Source organism: Merops nubicus, unplaced genomic scaffold (assembly GCF_000691845.1).
Source record: "Merops nubicus isolate BGI_N331 unplaced genomic scaffold, ASM69184v1 scaffold14410, whole genome shotgun sequence".
NCBI classification, from domain to species: domain Eukaryota; kingdom Metazoa; phylum Chordata; class Aves; order Coraciiformes; family Meropidae; genus Merops; species Merops nubicus.
The window spans coordinates 1-16,498 of record NW_008582268.1 but is presented as its reverse complement, the minus strand read 5'-3'; the positions used below and the strand labels follow the sequence as shown (position 1 = coordinate 16,498).

General features: G+C 42.3%; 2 protein-coding genes across 2 annotated transcripts in view; one reads left to right on the top strand and one right to left on the bottom strand.

Moving 5' to 3' along the window:
• DNAJC2 (DnaJ (Hsp40) homolog, subfamily C, member 2) overlaps positions 1-7,264 on the top strand; it is a gene marked incomplete at its 5' end in the record, with an annotated part of 18,082 nt that extends 10,818 nt beyond the window's left edge. Inside the window, 10 exons of the mRNA XM_008937258.1 lie at positions 16-107; positions 201-322; positions 1,011-1,160; positions 1,457-1,545; positions 1,632-1,701; positions 3,230-3,414; positions 4,696-4,796; positions 5,753-5,860; positions 6,382-6,536; positions 7,114-7,264. Of these exons, the coding sequence (XP_008935506.1) occupies positions 16-107; positions 201-322; positions 1,011-1,160; positions 1,457-1,545; positions 1,632-1,701; positions 3,230-3,414; positions 4,696-4,796; positions 5,753-5,860; positions 6,382-6,536; positions 7,114-7,188 (1,147 nt within the window). The remainder of the gene's footprint in view (positions 1-15; positions 108-200; positions 323-1,010; positions 1,161-1,456; positions 1,546-1,631; positions 1,702-3,229; positions 3,415-4,695; positions 4,797-5,752; positions 5,861-6,381; positions 6,537-7,113) is intronic.
• A 16-nt stretch (positions 7,265-7,280) lies between these two features.
• On the bottom strand, positions 7,281-13,892 carry PMPCB (peptidase (mitochondrial processing) beta; the record flags this gene model as incomplete). Its single annotated transcript, XM_008937247.1, has 12 exons — positions 7,281-7,484; positions 7,581-7,656; positions 7,873-7,961; positions 8,036-8,121; positions 9,204-9,364; positions 9,898-10,041; positions 10,700-10,812; positions 11,372-11,451; positions 12,133-12,331; positions 12,734-12,863; positions 13,335-13,421; positions 13,752-13,892. Coding segments are annotated over 12 exons (1,371 nt in total), but the record flags the coding sequence as incomplete, so codon positions are not given.
• Between the last annotated feature and the right edge of the window lie 2,606 nt (positions 13,893-16,498).

Below are 16,498 nucleotides of genomic sequence, written 5' to 3'. Positions count from 1 at the left end.
TCTTTCCCTTTTTAGTCGAGATGAAAGGAGGTGGATTGAAAAGCAGAACAGAGCTGCCAGAGCATTGAGGAAAAAAGAAGAAATGAACAGAATTAGGACACTTGTTGGTGAGCATTCAAACTGCTGATTTTTTAAAAAGAGATTTGTTGTGGAAATCTACTGATTTTCTTTTCTGTATTATGTATCCTTTCTTCTTCCAGACAATGCATACAGCTGTGATCCCAGGATAAAGAAATTTAAAGAAGAAGAAAAAGCAAAGAAAGAAGCAGAGAAGAAAGCAAAGGTAGAAGCAAAACGAAAAGAACAGGAAGCAAAAGAAAAAGTAAGTTAACTACACTATTTGTGTTGAAAAACCCTGGTTCATTCACACTTGATCCACTCCTTCAGGTTCTAGATGTGTCAGAAAGAGAATTATATTTAAGTTCAAAGACGTGTTCACTTCAATCCCTGTGCAACAGGCAGTGCAAGACTGACAGCCTTTTAAGAATGAGGTTAAAACAAGGAGCACAGGTCTGAAACAAAAAAAAAAAAAAAACTTTTAAAATTGAGTTCTGTTGTTGCACATACTTCCTCTGGTTTAGAGACTGTCATTAAATTCGGTGCTCTGCTTTCCTTTTTCATAAAATGGAAACAGCTGCTTGCCTTGTGCAGACTGTCTGTCAGTGGTTGATAGGTATGAAACGCTTTTTAGGTAACTTAAAATATTTCATCAATATTAACAGTTTGGAAAACAGGGCTCTGAAATCAGGACCAGGAACGAAAACTAGGGGTCCCCATAGTGAGTATTCAAATTAATGGCACCTGGTATACATTTAATCACCTCCCTCAAAATTCTTGGAAAACCAAATATTAAAGTATTGATGTATTAAAAATCAAGCAAACAAAAACCAACAACAAACCCCCAACCAAAGCAAGAAACAGCATGTTTTAATATCAAATGACTGAATGACCCTGTAATGGTGTAGCTTTGTTGAGGTTTGTTTGGTTTGTTTTTTTCCTTTTGATTGCAGCAACGACAAGCAGAATTAGAAGCAGCACGGTTAGCAAAAGAAAAGGAGGAAGAAGTTGTTAGGCAACAAGCATTAGTAGCAAAAAAGGAAAAAGAGATCCAGAAAAAAGCTATCAAGAAAGAAAGGCAAAAACTGAGAACGACATGCAAGGTATTTAAATATTACTATAATGAAATACTGGTTACATCAGTGAAATGACAAAGTTTGCTTAGATCAGACCCTATTGTGTGCTTGCTTGTTCTTAGGGCTGAAGATGGGTACAGAAAGTGGGTTTACTAAAAAGTACTAAAACACATCCTTCTCATATGGTTTTGAGTTCTGAGTAAAGCTGACCAAATAGGTCTGAACACAGCAGTGGCTGAAGGATGCTGTGTGTTAAGCCTCTGTCTGAAGGAACAGGACAGTAAAGTTCAAGAACTTTGTAGAACGTGTATTTCTGCTTCCAGAACTGGAATTACTTTTCTGATAATGAGGCAGATTGTGTTAAAATGATGGAGGAGGTGGAAAAGCTTTGTGATCGTCTTGAGCTAGCAAGGTAAGCCTTCCTGATGATGATTCCTGCTCGTTTTGATACCCATCTTTCTACTAGCTATCCATTGTAACTTAATAATTTATTTTTAGTCTGCAATGCTTGAATGAAGCACTTACATCCACAACAAGGGAAGGAGGAAAGGCGGCTGTAGTAAAACAGGTAATTATGCTGAGTGTCAAATCAAAATAACAATAATTTGATTTGTGAAATCCCCATGACTGACTGGAAGCAAGACACAACACAGCTGCTATGGAATCCTGCCTGTTAAACACAACGACCTGAGTTTCCCAGTCCCCAGGCAGAGCTGCTCTCTGCTCCATTTTATGTAGTGCACTTTATGGCTGGTGAAATAACCAGGGCCAGCTGAGAAAAAAAATACGCGTTTTTGATTAGTAAAGGACACAAAACCTACCATTTGTACTGTATACAGAAACAGTGGAGGAATTTAATTTTTCCCAGCAATGAGTAGTGGGAAGAGCTGGAGGGGAGGGATGGCAGTCTTAACCTATTCTGTTAGGCAAGAGAAATCCTAGTCTAAATCCTAGTCCAGTATCTGTGATCTGGGGCTAGATCCACAAAAGGACTTAAGTGTTGCAGGCTGTAGCCACTGTAAGGGCTAGTGGGTTGGATGCCAAAGTATGGGAAAAGCCAGACACTTGTCATCCAAGATTTACAAAACTCAGCAAGGATCTGCCTCAACTTGCCAGCAGGGAAGAGCCTTTTGGACTAATAAGTTATTTGGACATCCTGCAGAAAGATGAAGGTGCTTTACAGCTGTGAACTTTCTCTCCTGGAGGAGAAAGTGACCTCTCCCCATTCCAGGGTCAGGTTTATGTATCAGACAACTTAAGACTCAAATCCTTCCTGTTCTGCCGGGAGCTGAATCTCATCTCCCAGTCGCCAGGAGTGTTCTGAACGCAGGGCAGTCGTCTCTCTGTCTCTCTGTCAAAACTGTTCCACTTCTGCATTAACAAAAATTGTCCGTCAGGTAACTTTCCTTTTGCCAGGAAGATTTTATTATGAGATAGACAGCCAGAAACCTATTTTAGGCATCCTGTCAACAGGCAAAAGTGCTCAGCTTTTTAACATTGCCGAGACTGAACTGGGCATACTCGGAAGCAGGTATGTTAAAGATATGTCATACCTCAGCCTCCAGATGTGGCTGCAGTTCCCAAAGATGTCCGATGGGTAACTTACGTTCTGCTGAACTGCTTGCTAACAAACTGCATATGGCCATCTAACTCAAAGTAAGCACACTGGATGCTGCATTTACTGCTAACTTAGTACAACCATAGTAACTGATAATTTCTGATGTAACCAGGCTTAAGCAGCAGTTAGGTTGGAAGATCTGGGACTTGGTGTATTCAACATGAGTAACTGCCCTCACTAGTCACTTCAAGTTCCTAATGCTTTTGTGGGTCTGTCCCTATAATTGTGTTAGCCTGGACATGTATGCTAAATTCAGAGTTTTGGGAATGTCCGTTTAATTTCCTGTTGAGCTTGTGAGATAGCCAAATTTACACATGGGATGTAGGGAAGCAGTACTGGAGCAGATAAGCTACACTTCCTTATATATAATGTATGAAATGGAAACTAAGTAAAATTCAAGGCTCGAAACAATCCCAGAGAGAGGGGTTTATGTCACTGTAAAATGCAAAATAAATAATGTTTGTTTACAATCCTTCAGATAGAAGAAATAAATGAACAAATAAGGCGAGAGAAGGAAGAGGCAGAAGCTCGTATGCGCCAAGCGACAAAGAGTTCAGAAAAGTCAACCACTGGTGGTGGAGGGGGAAGCAAAAATTGGCCAGAAGACGATTTGCAGTTGTTAATTAAAGCTGTGAACCTCTTCCCAGCAGGGACTAACTCAAGGTACTTCTCAGGTTTGGTGTTAAAAGCCCTCCTAACAATTTCTAATTAAATAACAAAGCATAATACAATTTATTTTTGGACCATCCTAAGTATGATGTTGGTATAAGAACTCCCTAAACTTCCTCCTTATCCTTGACTATTGCACAGCCTGTGGTTTGTCTTCTCTTAGTACCATACTGTATGTCACTGGAGTTAGCTTTGGCCCTGTGTCTCGCTTCCCCCCCAGCTTAGGCCTCAGTCCATCAGCAAGATTGTGCTGAGGTGCTTTTTGCACAGGGCTTGCTACAAGATCGGCTCCAGCCATTACAGCAGAGAACAAAACCAGAGTAGTGACCATGAAGCAACTGTGTAGGAATAGCAGTGTGTAACCCACTTCCAGTAGCTCCACAATGACTGTGGGTTGGTTTCTCCTCCACATGGTAGGTGGAGAACAGGCAGAGATATGAATTCTGTGCCCCAGCCCTCCTGAGGGGAGAGCCAGGTTAAAAGGGAAAGGCTGGGCTTCACAGGAAGCAGCACTGGCAATCAGCTTACTAGTAAGTGTCAACAACAGGAGCATGTCTTAAACCCTGTTCTTTCACAGCAGTGAAATGCCTTCTTCCACTTAGGACTCACAGATTTGAAGCCTCCTTTACAAGATTTGGATGCCTACTTTTTAAAGAGACAAGCTGCCCTGCTCATTCTGGAGATGATATCAGTACCAGTTTCTGCACTGCAGCTCAGCAGTCAGGAGTACTCGTTGAGAACGCAGGCCCAAATACGATCCCATTGTCTGATCAGATGCAAAAATCCCTCTCCATTTTCTAAGAATGCACCAGGAATAATTTTGGGGCTAGGGCTGTTCCAGGTCTCTCCTGTTTGAAGACCCTTTATCTGATGTTGAGGTATGCTTTACAGGGGCAGTGGAAACAGGGTTAGTAACTTCTCAGCCCTTTCAGTGCAGCCTGCAGCATTTAATGGCAGAGGTGTTCAGGGAATTCAGGAACAAAACTGCGAAGAGTTTTGAGGATGAGAGGTTTGCACTTACACCCTTACATTCTAACCCATCCTTCTGCATCAGAAGCCAAGAATGCATCTAAGTTGACTGAATTCTTAAGGGAAACATCTGCATTTAGGGACTGACAGCTTTCCAGGATAGTTACCATGACAGCTTATATGTATTTAAGTATGATTAAACTTACTTAAGAGTTGATATAAATGTGTATGGGAGCTTGACCATAGCCTGTATCAAGATAAATTGTTATGTAATATACTGCTTTACTCTTTCTATTCTTGCTTTAGGTGGGAAGTTATTGCCAATTACATGAACTTACACTCTACTACTGGAATAAAGCGAACAGCAAAAGATGTCATCAATAAAGCAAAGAGCCTCCAAAAACTTGGTATCTATATTACATTATTTTGGTAATAAGGTGGTGGTCTGCATGCTTCTCTACAGCTTACTGTCTTTGAACAGCACTGTGTTTCTATTAGGAGAAAATCCTCTGTATATCCCTGAAGGAAATGTAGCTCAGGTAGGAGACTTAAGAGGAACACTTATGTGACTCAGTATTTTCAGCCTAATGGCTGTTGTGTAAGTCACCACTTCATGAGTGACCCTCTGGAATTCTCTTAAATCTGACTTGATGCACAGATGTCCAGGCCACATGCATTGCCAAGGGTACTCCATGCTCAGAGAAAGACAAATGGGCCTCTGAGAAAGCTCTCTACAAAGGAAGGCATCTAGAGTAAACAGAACTGATGAAGCTATAGAGATACTTCAAAAAGATGAGTGGGATTCAGCTCCAGAGTAAGACGCCTAAATTACCGTGGCTCAACTCTTGTGGTAAATGTAGCCTGGAGAGCTCTGGAACAAGTTCTCAAGGAAAATCAAAACATTCCACTACCAAAGTTTTCTAGAAGCTTCTCAATTCTAAACCATGTACCTGCACAAGAAGGACACATGCTTTCCCAGTGTTCCTGCCCCTCTGACATGCCTGTACTCAGAGCAATATGTGTTTTGTGCCACAGCCCTCACTTAAGAGAATAAATCCCTCTTGATTTCGCTGAAGTTGCAGATTGAATCTTAAACTTATCTGGAGAAAGTATTCAACTGAGCAGTATAAAACAGGACAGGGCTTGGAGAGCCTGACACTTTGAGCAAAGTTTATTGGACCCTGAAAGATTATAATTTTTTTAATCTACCAACCTCTTTATCATCATTTTAAATGAAGCTGGAATTTTGGCTTTTTTTATTGTGTGATTATTGTAAACTAATAATCTGCTACGCAGCGTTTTTATTATTACATCTGGCTTTAGTTCTGTTGCAATAATTCTATTCCATGTCTGTTGCTTATAGACCCTCATCAAAAAGATGACATAAACAAGAAAGCTTTTGACAAATTTAAGAAAGAACATGGTGTGGTGCCCCAGATGGACAGTGCTGCCCCCTCCGAACGATTTGAAGGTAAAGGTGACAAGGCTGCTCTTCTTGCAGAATGGTCTCCCCATGTCCTCTTCAGAAGTAACCCAGAACTTACTTGAGACTTGCTTACAAACAAACTTACTAGCTTACAAACTCATGTAGCAAGTAAGACAGTGATCCAGACTCTGCTACTGGATTTAAGGGGTTTTGGCACACACAGTACAAGCCAAGGTTAACTGAACAGTCACAGTTTGAAATGCTTCCTGGGGAGGCAACAGGTTAAGTCTGATGCTGAGATCATCTGTTCCTCAGAGGATGCTACATTTTCAGGTAAGAGTAGGCCTGAGGGGATGCACTTGAGATAACAGATCATCCTGTAGCTAAGTTTTGGTCTCCTGTTAAACCTCCAACACCTCTCATCAAACTCTTGAGATGCCTGTAGAAAGCTGGTTCCTTAGTGTATCTTACTAAAACACAGCAGTTTTTACACTATTTTCATAGGCTTTTCTCAGAGATTCCTTTTTTTTTTTTTCATTCTTACTGTCATTTTTGCATTTAAACAGGATCATCTTTAGATTCATCCCCTTGGACTACAGAAGAACAAAAGCTTTTAGAACAAGCACTGAAGACTTATCCAGTAAATACTCCTGAAAGGTGGGAGAAAATAGCAGCAGCTGTTCCAGGCCGGTCAAAAAAAGACTGCATGAAGCGATACAAGGTGAGGCACCTCCCCTCCTCCTAGGGCTGTCCTTAGCCCAGGGCTTGTTAGAATCCTGGGCTTTACTGTTGCTTTCTCTGCCAGAGACAGTATCTGACAACAGCAAATCACCACAAGATGGAGCTTAATGGAGAAACTTTTTGGGTTCATTTTTTTGTTTGTTTGTTTCTGGGGTTTGTTTTTGTTTGGTTTGTTTTTGGTTGTTTTGGGTTTTTTTTGGAACTCACCCCCAAAAGAGCAGCAAGGACTAAGTTCTCCTGAGTGAAAACAGTGATTCTGGTAGCTGGGAAGGAAAGTTTGTCTCATGAAATCTGCCTTCCAGTTTTGACAGGAAGCTCTTGTAGATGGTAAAGCCCTATCTCTAACCTCTTGGAGGTAAAGTTTGTGCTACAGGGGAAGTAGATGAGTATTAACCTTCCATTAATTTATTTAAGATAAATTAAGGTATTAAACTGTCTAGATTCCTCACTGTTGTTGTGAGCTTGTGTTTCAGGCTGAATACATGTAGTGTTCAAAGCCACAGCATTGCTAAGAAATTCCATATTTAGATGTGTTTTGTTTCTCCCCAACTCTGCAGGAACTCGTTGAAATGGTCAAGGCGAAAAAAGCTGCTCAAGAACAAGTGATGAATGCTACTAAAGTCAAGAAATGACTCTTACTGACAATCTCCTGTTTTATAATAAAAATGCAAATACTGTACATGTTTTCATTCCGTCCTTAATTATACAGATACACAGAACTGGGTGGTTCATGAGTTTTAATTTTCTCAAATGCACTTCTCCAACTCAAAAGCTTTAAACAGGGCTGTGTTTTTTTCTCTTTTTGGTTTGTTTTTTTTTTTTTTTTTTTACAGTGCAAACATACTGAAAGTTCTCATTATTCACTACTCACGAAGCCAATACATCCCACTGCAGATTTTGTTATACTCTGGAAGCTGTTCAATTGGACCTGGAAGTTAAAGAAAGTTGGCCATGACACATGCTAAGCTGATACTGATTGGTGTGGAGGGGGTATGGGAAGGTAGGGAAATGTATACACACATACCCACGGCAGCAACTGCAGGGTGCTTTTCATAGATGTACTTTGTGCAAACTTCTCTAATAGTCTGGGCATCAATAGCCTGAAAGGGATGAAAAGACATCTTTGTTACCAACCAATCACATCTAAGAAAATATTAAGAGCCAATGATCTTTTTTTTTTTTTTTATAATCCAGGAGAAGTAAAGCAACAAATAGTTCAAAATTTTCTCAGCTGGAAACAGTCTAACTTCTGTATTGTTACTTCCTGTAGCAATTAAGTTTCTTAAGGCCCAAGTCACAACCTGAGGGCCACTTACTTCAATCCTGGCCTCAAGTTCTGGAATTGGGATTCGGCGCTTGTAGCACAGCATTTGTCTTCCAATGTCCTCACAGATGGGTGTGGATCCTAAAACAGGGGAAAACAAACTTCAGTCATCAGCGACAACTCCATTAAGAATAAACAGCTCTCACAAGTCTCACCATCAAGTTGTAGCAGCATATTTGTCTTTAGAAGATTTTTCGCTCGAGCTACTTCATTTTCTGTAACGCTTGTGCAAAGCCTTATCCTAAAAAATAAGTATAAATCCAAAACTTAAATAATGGTAACCTGTAGCATGCAAGACTACCTGTGATAAAGAGGTGCATATAGATTAGGACCCCTATCAGGCATGTCTTTTCTACAGACAGCTGGTAAGAGAGTTTGGTATGGAAACAAGACATAGGATGCAAAGCAGTAGCACAAGAGTAAGGTGCTTTGGAAGCAGTGGGACACAATGAATATCTTAATACACTTTTGTCACAGGGATGGTTTTTATCTTTCCGGTGCTAAGCTGCAGCAAATGGACAGATAAAATAATTGCATCTGATCTACAGAACAATGCTATACACGATTAAAGAAGCTAATTTTCAAGTTTTCTTTCAACTTTTGTTTCAAATTCACCCATTTTAAATCAGTGCTCTTAATGTATGTCTGTTTCTAATCACATCTGCAGTTCAAGCATTACATCTTTTCAATTTAGATTTAAGCCTTAGATGAATGAGTATTATCTAGAATCCTATGTTTCAAAGTTGCACATGTAACACCTCTCCCACCTTACATGATGTCATTTCCCTCTGTACTCACTACAGCTCTGTTAACATCACCACCTGGTACATCACATGGGATAGCAAGTGCAGAATGAGTATCATCTGCTAATGGTGTTTGCAGGTAATTGACCATTAATTCTTTGCATTCATGATTTTTTTCCTTTTCAGATACCAAACATGCAGTTCACAGGCACTGTATACTGACCTAGTATTCTAAAAGGTCTGACACAGTTTCATAACTCCTGTCACTTGCAAGGAAAAAAAATCACTGCCATATTTCCTTGTACACAGAACATTATTGTATTAACTACAGTTACTGTTTATTCTTCAGGACAGAAAAAGAAAACTAAACCTAAACTTTAAGCTATATACTCCAAGTAAGGGTGCCAGACACTGGCTGTTGGGACTCTGCATTAAGTGTCAAAGTCTAGAACTTGATGCATCTGTTTCTTGCAGGCAAGCCTACGCAGAGAAACAAAAATATTCTCTTGAAACAATTGCTCTTTTAATTGCATTCTTCCACTGAAAACAATCTTTTTTAGAGAAAAAGTTGTTAGTTTACCATTCTCTCTGAACAAAGTGCACCATGTCCTGTAGAGTGGATGGCTCACAGACCATATAGAGTCCCCACAGCCCTGTATCGGTGTAGCAGGTGTTGAAGGACTGGAAACTGTGACACAGGTTACCCTGGCAGGCAATCTGAGCAAGATTACTGGATAAATTCTGCTGAGGCAAAAGAAAAATATATTAGTTTATGAAGCCTGCAGTCATCTCCACGATCTCTTTTCATTTCAGTGATGACAGAACATGCAGCAGCAGAAGTTGCGCAGCTAATTATCACCTCTCGTCGCAATAGTTTCTTTCCTTCCATATAATCTCATGTTTCCAAGTAACAGCCCAGATTTAAGCCAAAATCATAAAGCTACTTAGGTTCAAGAAAGGGACAGTTACTGATACCCACAGGTTCTGATAACATACAGGTATGAAATCTCCTACCTGCCAGGAGGGCTGGGAGACCCAAGTCACCTCTGTTATGGTGGTTTAGAACCACCTCCTAAGATTTTCCTAGATCTTGGGCAACAAATTCTCTCAGACTGGCCATTTAACCCCCTTGTCCCGCTCCAAAAAGCAACCTTCAGAAACAGCCACAAAGCAGCAGGAACGCCACCAGAGGTTTGGGTGGGCCTGTGTTGCAGTCCACCTGGCCAGCCCACCAGCCTCAGCAGGAGCAGGCAGGAGCCTGCGGGGTCACTCACCACGCCTCCTCCGAAGGAGCGATCCCAGTTACCTATCAGGGTATTTGCCACCATGAGCGGGATCGTGTCTGGGTGTGACCAGCCAGCGGCTTCGACAGCTACCGCCGTGTGCGCCAGGGGCATCTTGTCATCTCTGACCCGGATCTGCGGGGACGGGGAAAGCAGCTGCAGCACCGCCCGCCACGGGGGGCCGGGGCAAGTCAACCACCAGGAGACAGACACTGCCGCCACATCTCGGTTATGAAGCAGGCACACAGAGGACCAAAAGTTAAAGCATATGAAGCTTGATTTAACATCAGCCTTAACTAGTCTTCCCTGTGGTGACTTCAGAGCGGTTTGCCAACAAGAAGCCTGGTGCCACCCACCTCAAGGGGGCATCACAAGTCATTTCACGACTAACAGCAGCAAGAAAAGCTTTTCAAAAACTTGTCAAAATCTAAGTGGAGCTGGAAATTCCATGCAGATGCCTCAGCTTTCTGCCATATCCTTTAAAGTCAGTGTTTCTCAACAACTGGAAATGCTCTAACACCACAGGTGAGGTGATAAAAGGAAAGTAGCAGCAGGGGTAAGGGAGGGGTAAAGGATGTCCTCCCGGAACTGATGAAGCAGAAGCAGTGGTGGCAGTGGGGCTCTTCCAGGAAAAGCTGCAAGCACTGCTCTAAAAAGCAGCTACTCCACTGCCCGCACTGAGGGCAAGAAACCTTTCAATCTGAGTCAGGTCCCTCTCCTCAGCAGAGAGCACGTGTCAGTTGTGCTCACAGGGGATCTGAGGACCAGCTCAAAAAAACACCTAACAGCTTACCTCGCTCCCTGTGAAGCTACAAGGTGGCAGGGGTGGCAGTCCTCCTTCTGGAGCAGATGGCAAGTTACCAAAGTGGCACTTTGCTAGGTCAAGTAGCTCATCATGAGAGACCCCTGAAAAAAGATATTTCACACATTTCACATGTTACTCTGGAAACAGTTAAATTGCTGCATTAAGAGTCAACCAAGTAGTTATTCTACCCCACTTTAATGTCCCACTTTCAGGTTCCTCACACCTCCCTGCTACACAGAGTAAGATCATCATGATTACCCCCCTTAATTTACTTCAATAGCCTTCTACTAATATTACACCAAACCAAGCTGTTTGCTCTCAGTTTCAAGCCTCAATGTTATTTCTCTTTCTCTATGCTTTCCTTGCTACTCCTCTGTTCACACCAAACCCTTTCTAGGCCTCTCTTTTCCTGCCCACATAGGAGAATGACCTTGGCTTCCATTTCACTTCTCCTATTGGTTTAGAAGGTTTATGGAATATTACTGAAGGGAAAAGTTAACAAGAGTTCAAAGGGTATGAAGGTACAAAACACACAGGGCTAACACGGAACTTCCAGGACCTACTGAACAATGGGTAATTCATTGTGTTGTTCCCAAAAGCTTAAAGACCATGATCTGAAGCATAGTTTCACCTGACCCAGGGTGAATCTCTCACACTAACCTCCAGCAGCAGCCAGGACCATTCTGGGTCCTTTGTAATGTGTCGTTATGTACTCCACCAAGTCATTACGATTTATGGATCTAGAAACAGTTAAGGAAACATCACAACTGTGTCAGTAAAGTTTAACAGAGTAAAAAAAGATAAATTTATAGAATAATACAATATAAAACCAATCATCAGTTCTGCCAATGCACAGAGCTGTGCATAGAGACAGAAAGCTAAAATAAAGGTGACTTCCTAAAGAGGAAACAGGAACCTGATATATATTGCTTTCTAAGCTCTTCCAGCTTCCTGAGAAAGAATGAGAAATACAGCTCAGTCAGGCAGAGACAGGGTCCACTAATGATCTCATGCCAATTTGAAAACAGCACATTCAGCAGTCTCCTACTCTGTGCTGGTATAGAGAAATGCAGAAAGAGCAATGCAAATACAGCTGTACTTACAGTAACACCTAACACCTGCCCAACAGGAAAAAGGAGCATTTCCAATTTCATGCTGGATGTATTTTTAACAAACAGGAGAAAAATATGGCATATAATGAAGACATGCAGTAGACACCTGAAGTTCATATACCCTTTGACACCCCCATACAGGGGAACTGAGGCAACATGGGAAGTCTTCCAATAGTTATATCCAGTGCAATTTCAGCTGTCTTCCAGGGGAAAATTAAAAACTGACACTGTTCCCTCCATTTTTTCAATATACAAAAGTTTTTTTCAATATATAAAAGTTACCACACAAAGTAACAAATTTGGACATACTTTATGTTTTCAGTGGGTCCTAAAATTGTCCGTCCTAAGGCTGTCTTCTGATAGGCTGTAGCATGAAGGTAATCAAAGACAACTTCTTGTAAATTGGTTTCAACCTCTTGCATTTCTCGAAGAATAACTCCTCGCTCGCGCTCAATCTCTGCTTCTCCCAGGGTACTGTTCTGAATTATGTCAGCAAGAATTTCCACAGCTAGTTGAAAACAGAGATGGGAATGGAAAGTGTGTTTTCAAACTACCAGAAAAACCTGTTTCCAAAAGTAAAACCCTTTCCAAAAACCAAGCAGCCCAAGATTTGCTAATAAGATTTACAAGGGGACAAAAGACTTGCTCTGCAGGAAGGGAGAAGCCCAAAAGGTATTTTCTTTTTGGAATCTAAAGAGAAAAATGTTTCAAATACCAGTGGCCCTGCTGGCAGTCTCCTTCCAAACCTGCATTCTCACATTCCTGTAAAGTTCAAGAAAGGCCTTTTCACCCCGGAAGGAAATGCTGCAAAAGCATCAGTTCCTGATGAGACATCACTCTGTGCTGTCTCATCAAGAACTGGATAAGCATCTCGTTCCTTGCTGCTTTTCTGATGAATGAAAGCAGTTACCTCTTGGCAAGTCTTTGGAAAAAGCTTTGGCATAATACACGGTTTGTTCCCTGGACGTATATGCGTTCAGATGGGCTCCCATGTTCTCAATCTCTAGTTCAAGGTCTAGCTGAGATCTCTTTTTTGTTCCCTGAAATAAACAATAAGAAAATCAAACCAGACCCTTTAATTCACCTACTCATCATTACTATTTCTTGTCTAGAAAAGTAAAGGTCAAGAAAAAAGTCTTCTGGAAAGAAAACTGGCATACTAATCTCTGCAAGCTTCAAAGTCAGATAGCAATCCTACTATGCTCCCAAATGAAAATAAAAAGCTAGTAAAAGGTGGACTGTGTGTCTCCTAAGACTATTATAAGAACTTAAAACTGAACTAAAATTAGACCTGCATTACTAATCTATAGTTGTGTGTCAGCTACACAGAACCAGGACTTTACCTTCATTTTCTAATGGAAACTAAAGTCTAAGTTGTCCACTTTTCTTTTTTTCTCTCCTTGATTTGGAAAATTTATTTCCACAATTCTGACAAAAGTTCTTATCATTGATCTTTAAAGACAAATAACTTAGAAATCCATTGTAAGCTTCTACATCAATACTTTACTGACCTTGAAAGCCATATGCTCCAGGAAGTGAGCGGTTCCGTTATTCTTCTCGTTTTCATACCTGCTTCCAGCATCAATCCAAAGTCCAACCTCATAAGGAGATAAAAAAAAACTAAACAAACCTGGTCATTTTACCAGCTAATAATGCAGCTTGGTTGATTTTGTGTAGGAACTACACTTACATTTTCAAGGCCTATTTGCAAATGTCTTTTTCCTTAAATGGCACAGGTTTTCAAGAAAAAGAAAATTCTCATCTTCAGAAAAAATCTAATCCCAAATCATTTACAAAATCCTTAAGACTTTTATTTCTTAGCTTAAGTTAGAACAACAATAAACGCTGAAAGAATCCAATTTAGTTCCACAAAGAAATGAACACATATGAATAGTTACGAAAAACTCTTCCCTTTACAAGTTACCTACTGTGCATGTTGAGAGTCCAGAGTCTTCAGAAGCTACTTGCAAGCCATTTTCCAGAGGACTCACTCTAGTTTCAGGAACATTTAAGATTACCTCTGTTGCTGCTCTGGTAGCTCTGAGCCTGCCTGTTCCAATGTGCACACACTGTAAGGAGAAAGCACCAGTCACACTCAGATTGAGCTATAACCTAGGATGATCTTCTGAAAAATGTATTACTGAATGTAAACTTTAAGTTTGTGGGTCTTTTTAAAAGCATACATTTAAAAAGAAAAAAGCACTGATTTATTTTCCACTACTTCACACCAGGGATGCATCCACCCGACTCAGAAGGAAAGATGTGAAGATAACTAAAATGGAGCAATCTGCAGCTGCTCCCCTCCAGTCAGCTGATCTGACAGAAAAGCATGTTACTGTCACCACCCAGCCACCCTGCCAGCCTCACTTGCTTCCCAGCTCTGCCAGCAAGAACCAGGACGACTTTGAATGTATCTTCTAACATCTGAGATGCCTGCTTTCTAAAGTGAGATATAGTCCAGGGCTGCAAATGGCAGAAGAGGGGCAGATGCTGGAACTGCCACCATGTACACAGTCCTGACAGTGAAAGCACTGCCCAGCAGCATGCGGCAGAAAAGAAGGGAAGACGGACGTTAAAAAAGAAAAAGGTTATTGCACTTTTTCAACATCAAGCAACTCAAATCTGTACTTCAAGAAAATCTGTACTACAAATCTGTACTGCAAATCTATCCCAAATCTGTACTTCAAGAAATAAACTATTCCAAAAATTTTAAAGGTATCAAATAAACAAAGATTTCCCTCAGCATGTGACTGCAGTAAAAACAAAGGTACACAATCCAGGTCTCACCCACCCTCCTCCTGGAACACCAGCAAGATAGAGCTCAAAATTTGCATATCTTAGGATCATAGGACAAGTCAAGTTTAAAGGAACCTCAGGAGGTCTCTAGTTCAAACTCCTGCTCCAGGCAAGATCAGCTATGGGGTCAGAGCAGTTTGCTCAGGGCTTTTTGCAGGTGGGTACTGAAAATCTCCCAGGATGGTGAGAAGTGGTGTGGCCTCTCTCACTAGCCTGTTCCACATCTTGACAGCCTCATGGGGAAAAAAAAGGGGGTTGTATATCCAATTTTTCTTCTCTCGTTTCAACTTATGCCCGTTGTCTCTCATCCTGCCACCATGCCCCATGATGAAAAGCCTGGCTCTGTCTTCCTGACAACACTCTCATAGGTTCACCAGGCTGCTGTTAGGTCCAGCTGAAGCTGTGTCTTCTCCAGGCTGAAAAAGCCCTCAGCCTCTCCTCATAGGGCACACTCCCACAGCCTTTTCCTGGAGAAACTGGCTGCTCATGGCTTGGATGGGTGTACATTTTGCTGGATAGAAAACTGACTGGACAGCTGGGCCCAGAGAGTGGTGGTGAATGGAGTTAAATCCAGATGGCAGCCAATCAAAAGTGCTGTTCCCAGGACTCAGTTTTGGGGCGAGTCTTGCTTACCACCTTTATCAATGGCCTGGATGAGGGGAATGAGTGCACCCTCAGTAAGTCTGCAGATGACACCAGGTTAGGTGGGAGTGTTGATCTGCTTGAAGGTAGAGAGGCTCTGCAGAGGGATCTGGACAGGCTGGATTGATGGGCCAAGGCCAATGAGATGCAACAAAGCCAAGTGCCAGGTCCTACACTTGGGTTGCAAACCCATGCAACACCACAGGCTTGGGGCAGAGTGGCTGGAAAGCTGCCAGATGGAAAAGGACCTGGGGGTGTTGATCAACAGCTGGCAGAACATGAGCCAGCAGTGTGCCCAGGTGGCCAAGAAGATCAATGGCACCCTGGCTTGGATCAGGAATAGTGCAGCCAGCAGAAGTGACTGTCTTCCTGCACTTGGCACTGGTTACACCACAGCTCGAATACTGTATTCAGTTTTGGGCACTACAGTATAAGAAAGTCATTGAGGTGCTGAAGCATGTCCAAAGGACAACGAAGCTGGTGAAAGATCTACAGCACAGGTCTTATAAGGCGTGGCTGAGGGAACTGGGGAAGAAAAGAAGCCTCATGGGAGACCTTCTCACACTTTACAACTGCCTGAAAGTAAGTTGTAGCAAGCTGGGGTTGTTCTCTTCTCCAATGTAACAAGTTATAGGACAAGAGGAAATGGCCTCAGTTTGCACCAGGGGATGTTGATATTGAATATTAGGAAAAATTTCTTCACCTAAAAGGTTGTGAAACCCTGGAACAGGCTGCTCAGGGAAGTCTTTGAGTCGCTACCCCTGGAGGTGTTTAAAAGACATGTAGATGTGGTGCTGAGGGACATGTTTACATGGTGGACTTGGCAGTCTTAGGTTCATGTTTGGATCTCATGATCCTAAAAATCTCATCCAAGCAAAACGATGCTATAATTCTATGTTCCAGCCCTGCTAAACACACTCCAGGTCACTAGTGTCCTGTTCACACCGAGGAGCCCGAAACCAGCGGCCATGTGCGAAGCGCCCGCCAGGGGCTGAGTAACCCCCGCTCTCTGCCCCGGCTGTCCCCGTCCGCTGAGCGCGGGCTGCGCGGCCCGGCCCCTCGCTGCCCTCCCCAACCTGCCGGGAATCGTCTCCTCTGCTACCCGCACCACAGGGGAGGGGAACGCTGTGTCTGAAACCCAGCGCTCCTCTCGCGCCTTCAGAAGGGAAAGCTGAGGCCTCGCACCGCGAGGGCAGCGAAAGGGACACGGCTGAGCGCCTCCAGCGGCGCCTCCCGC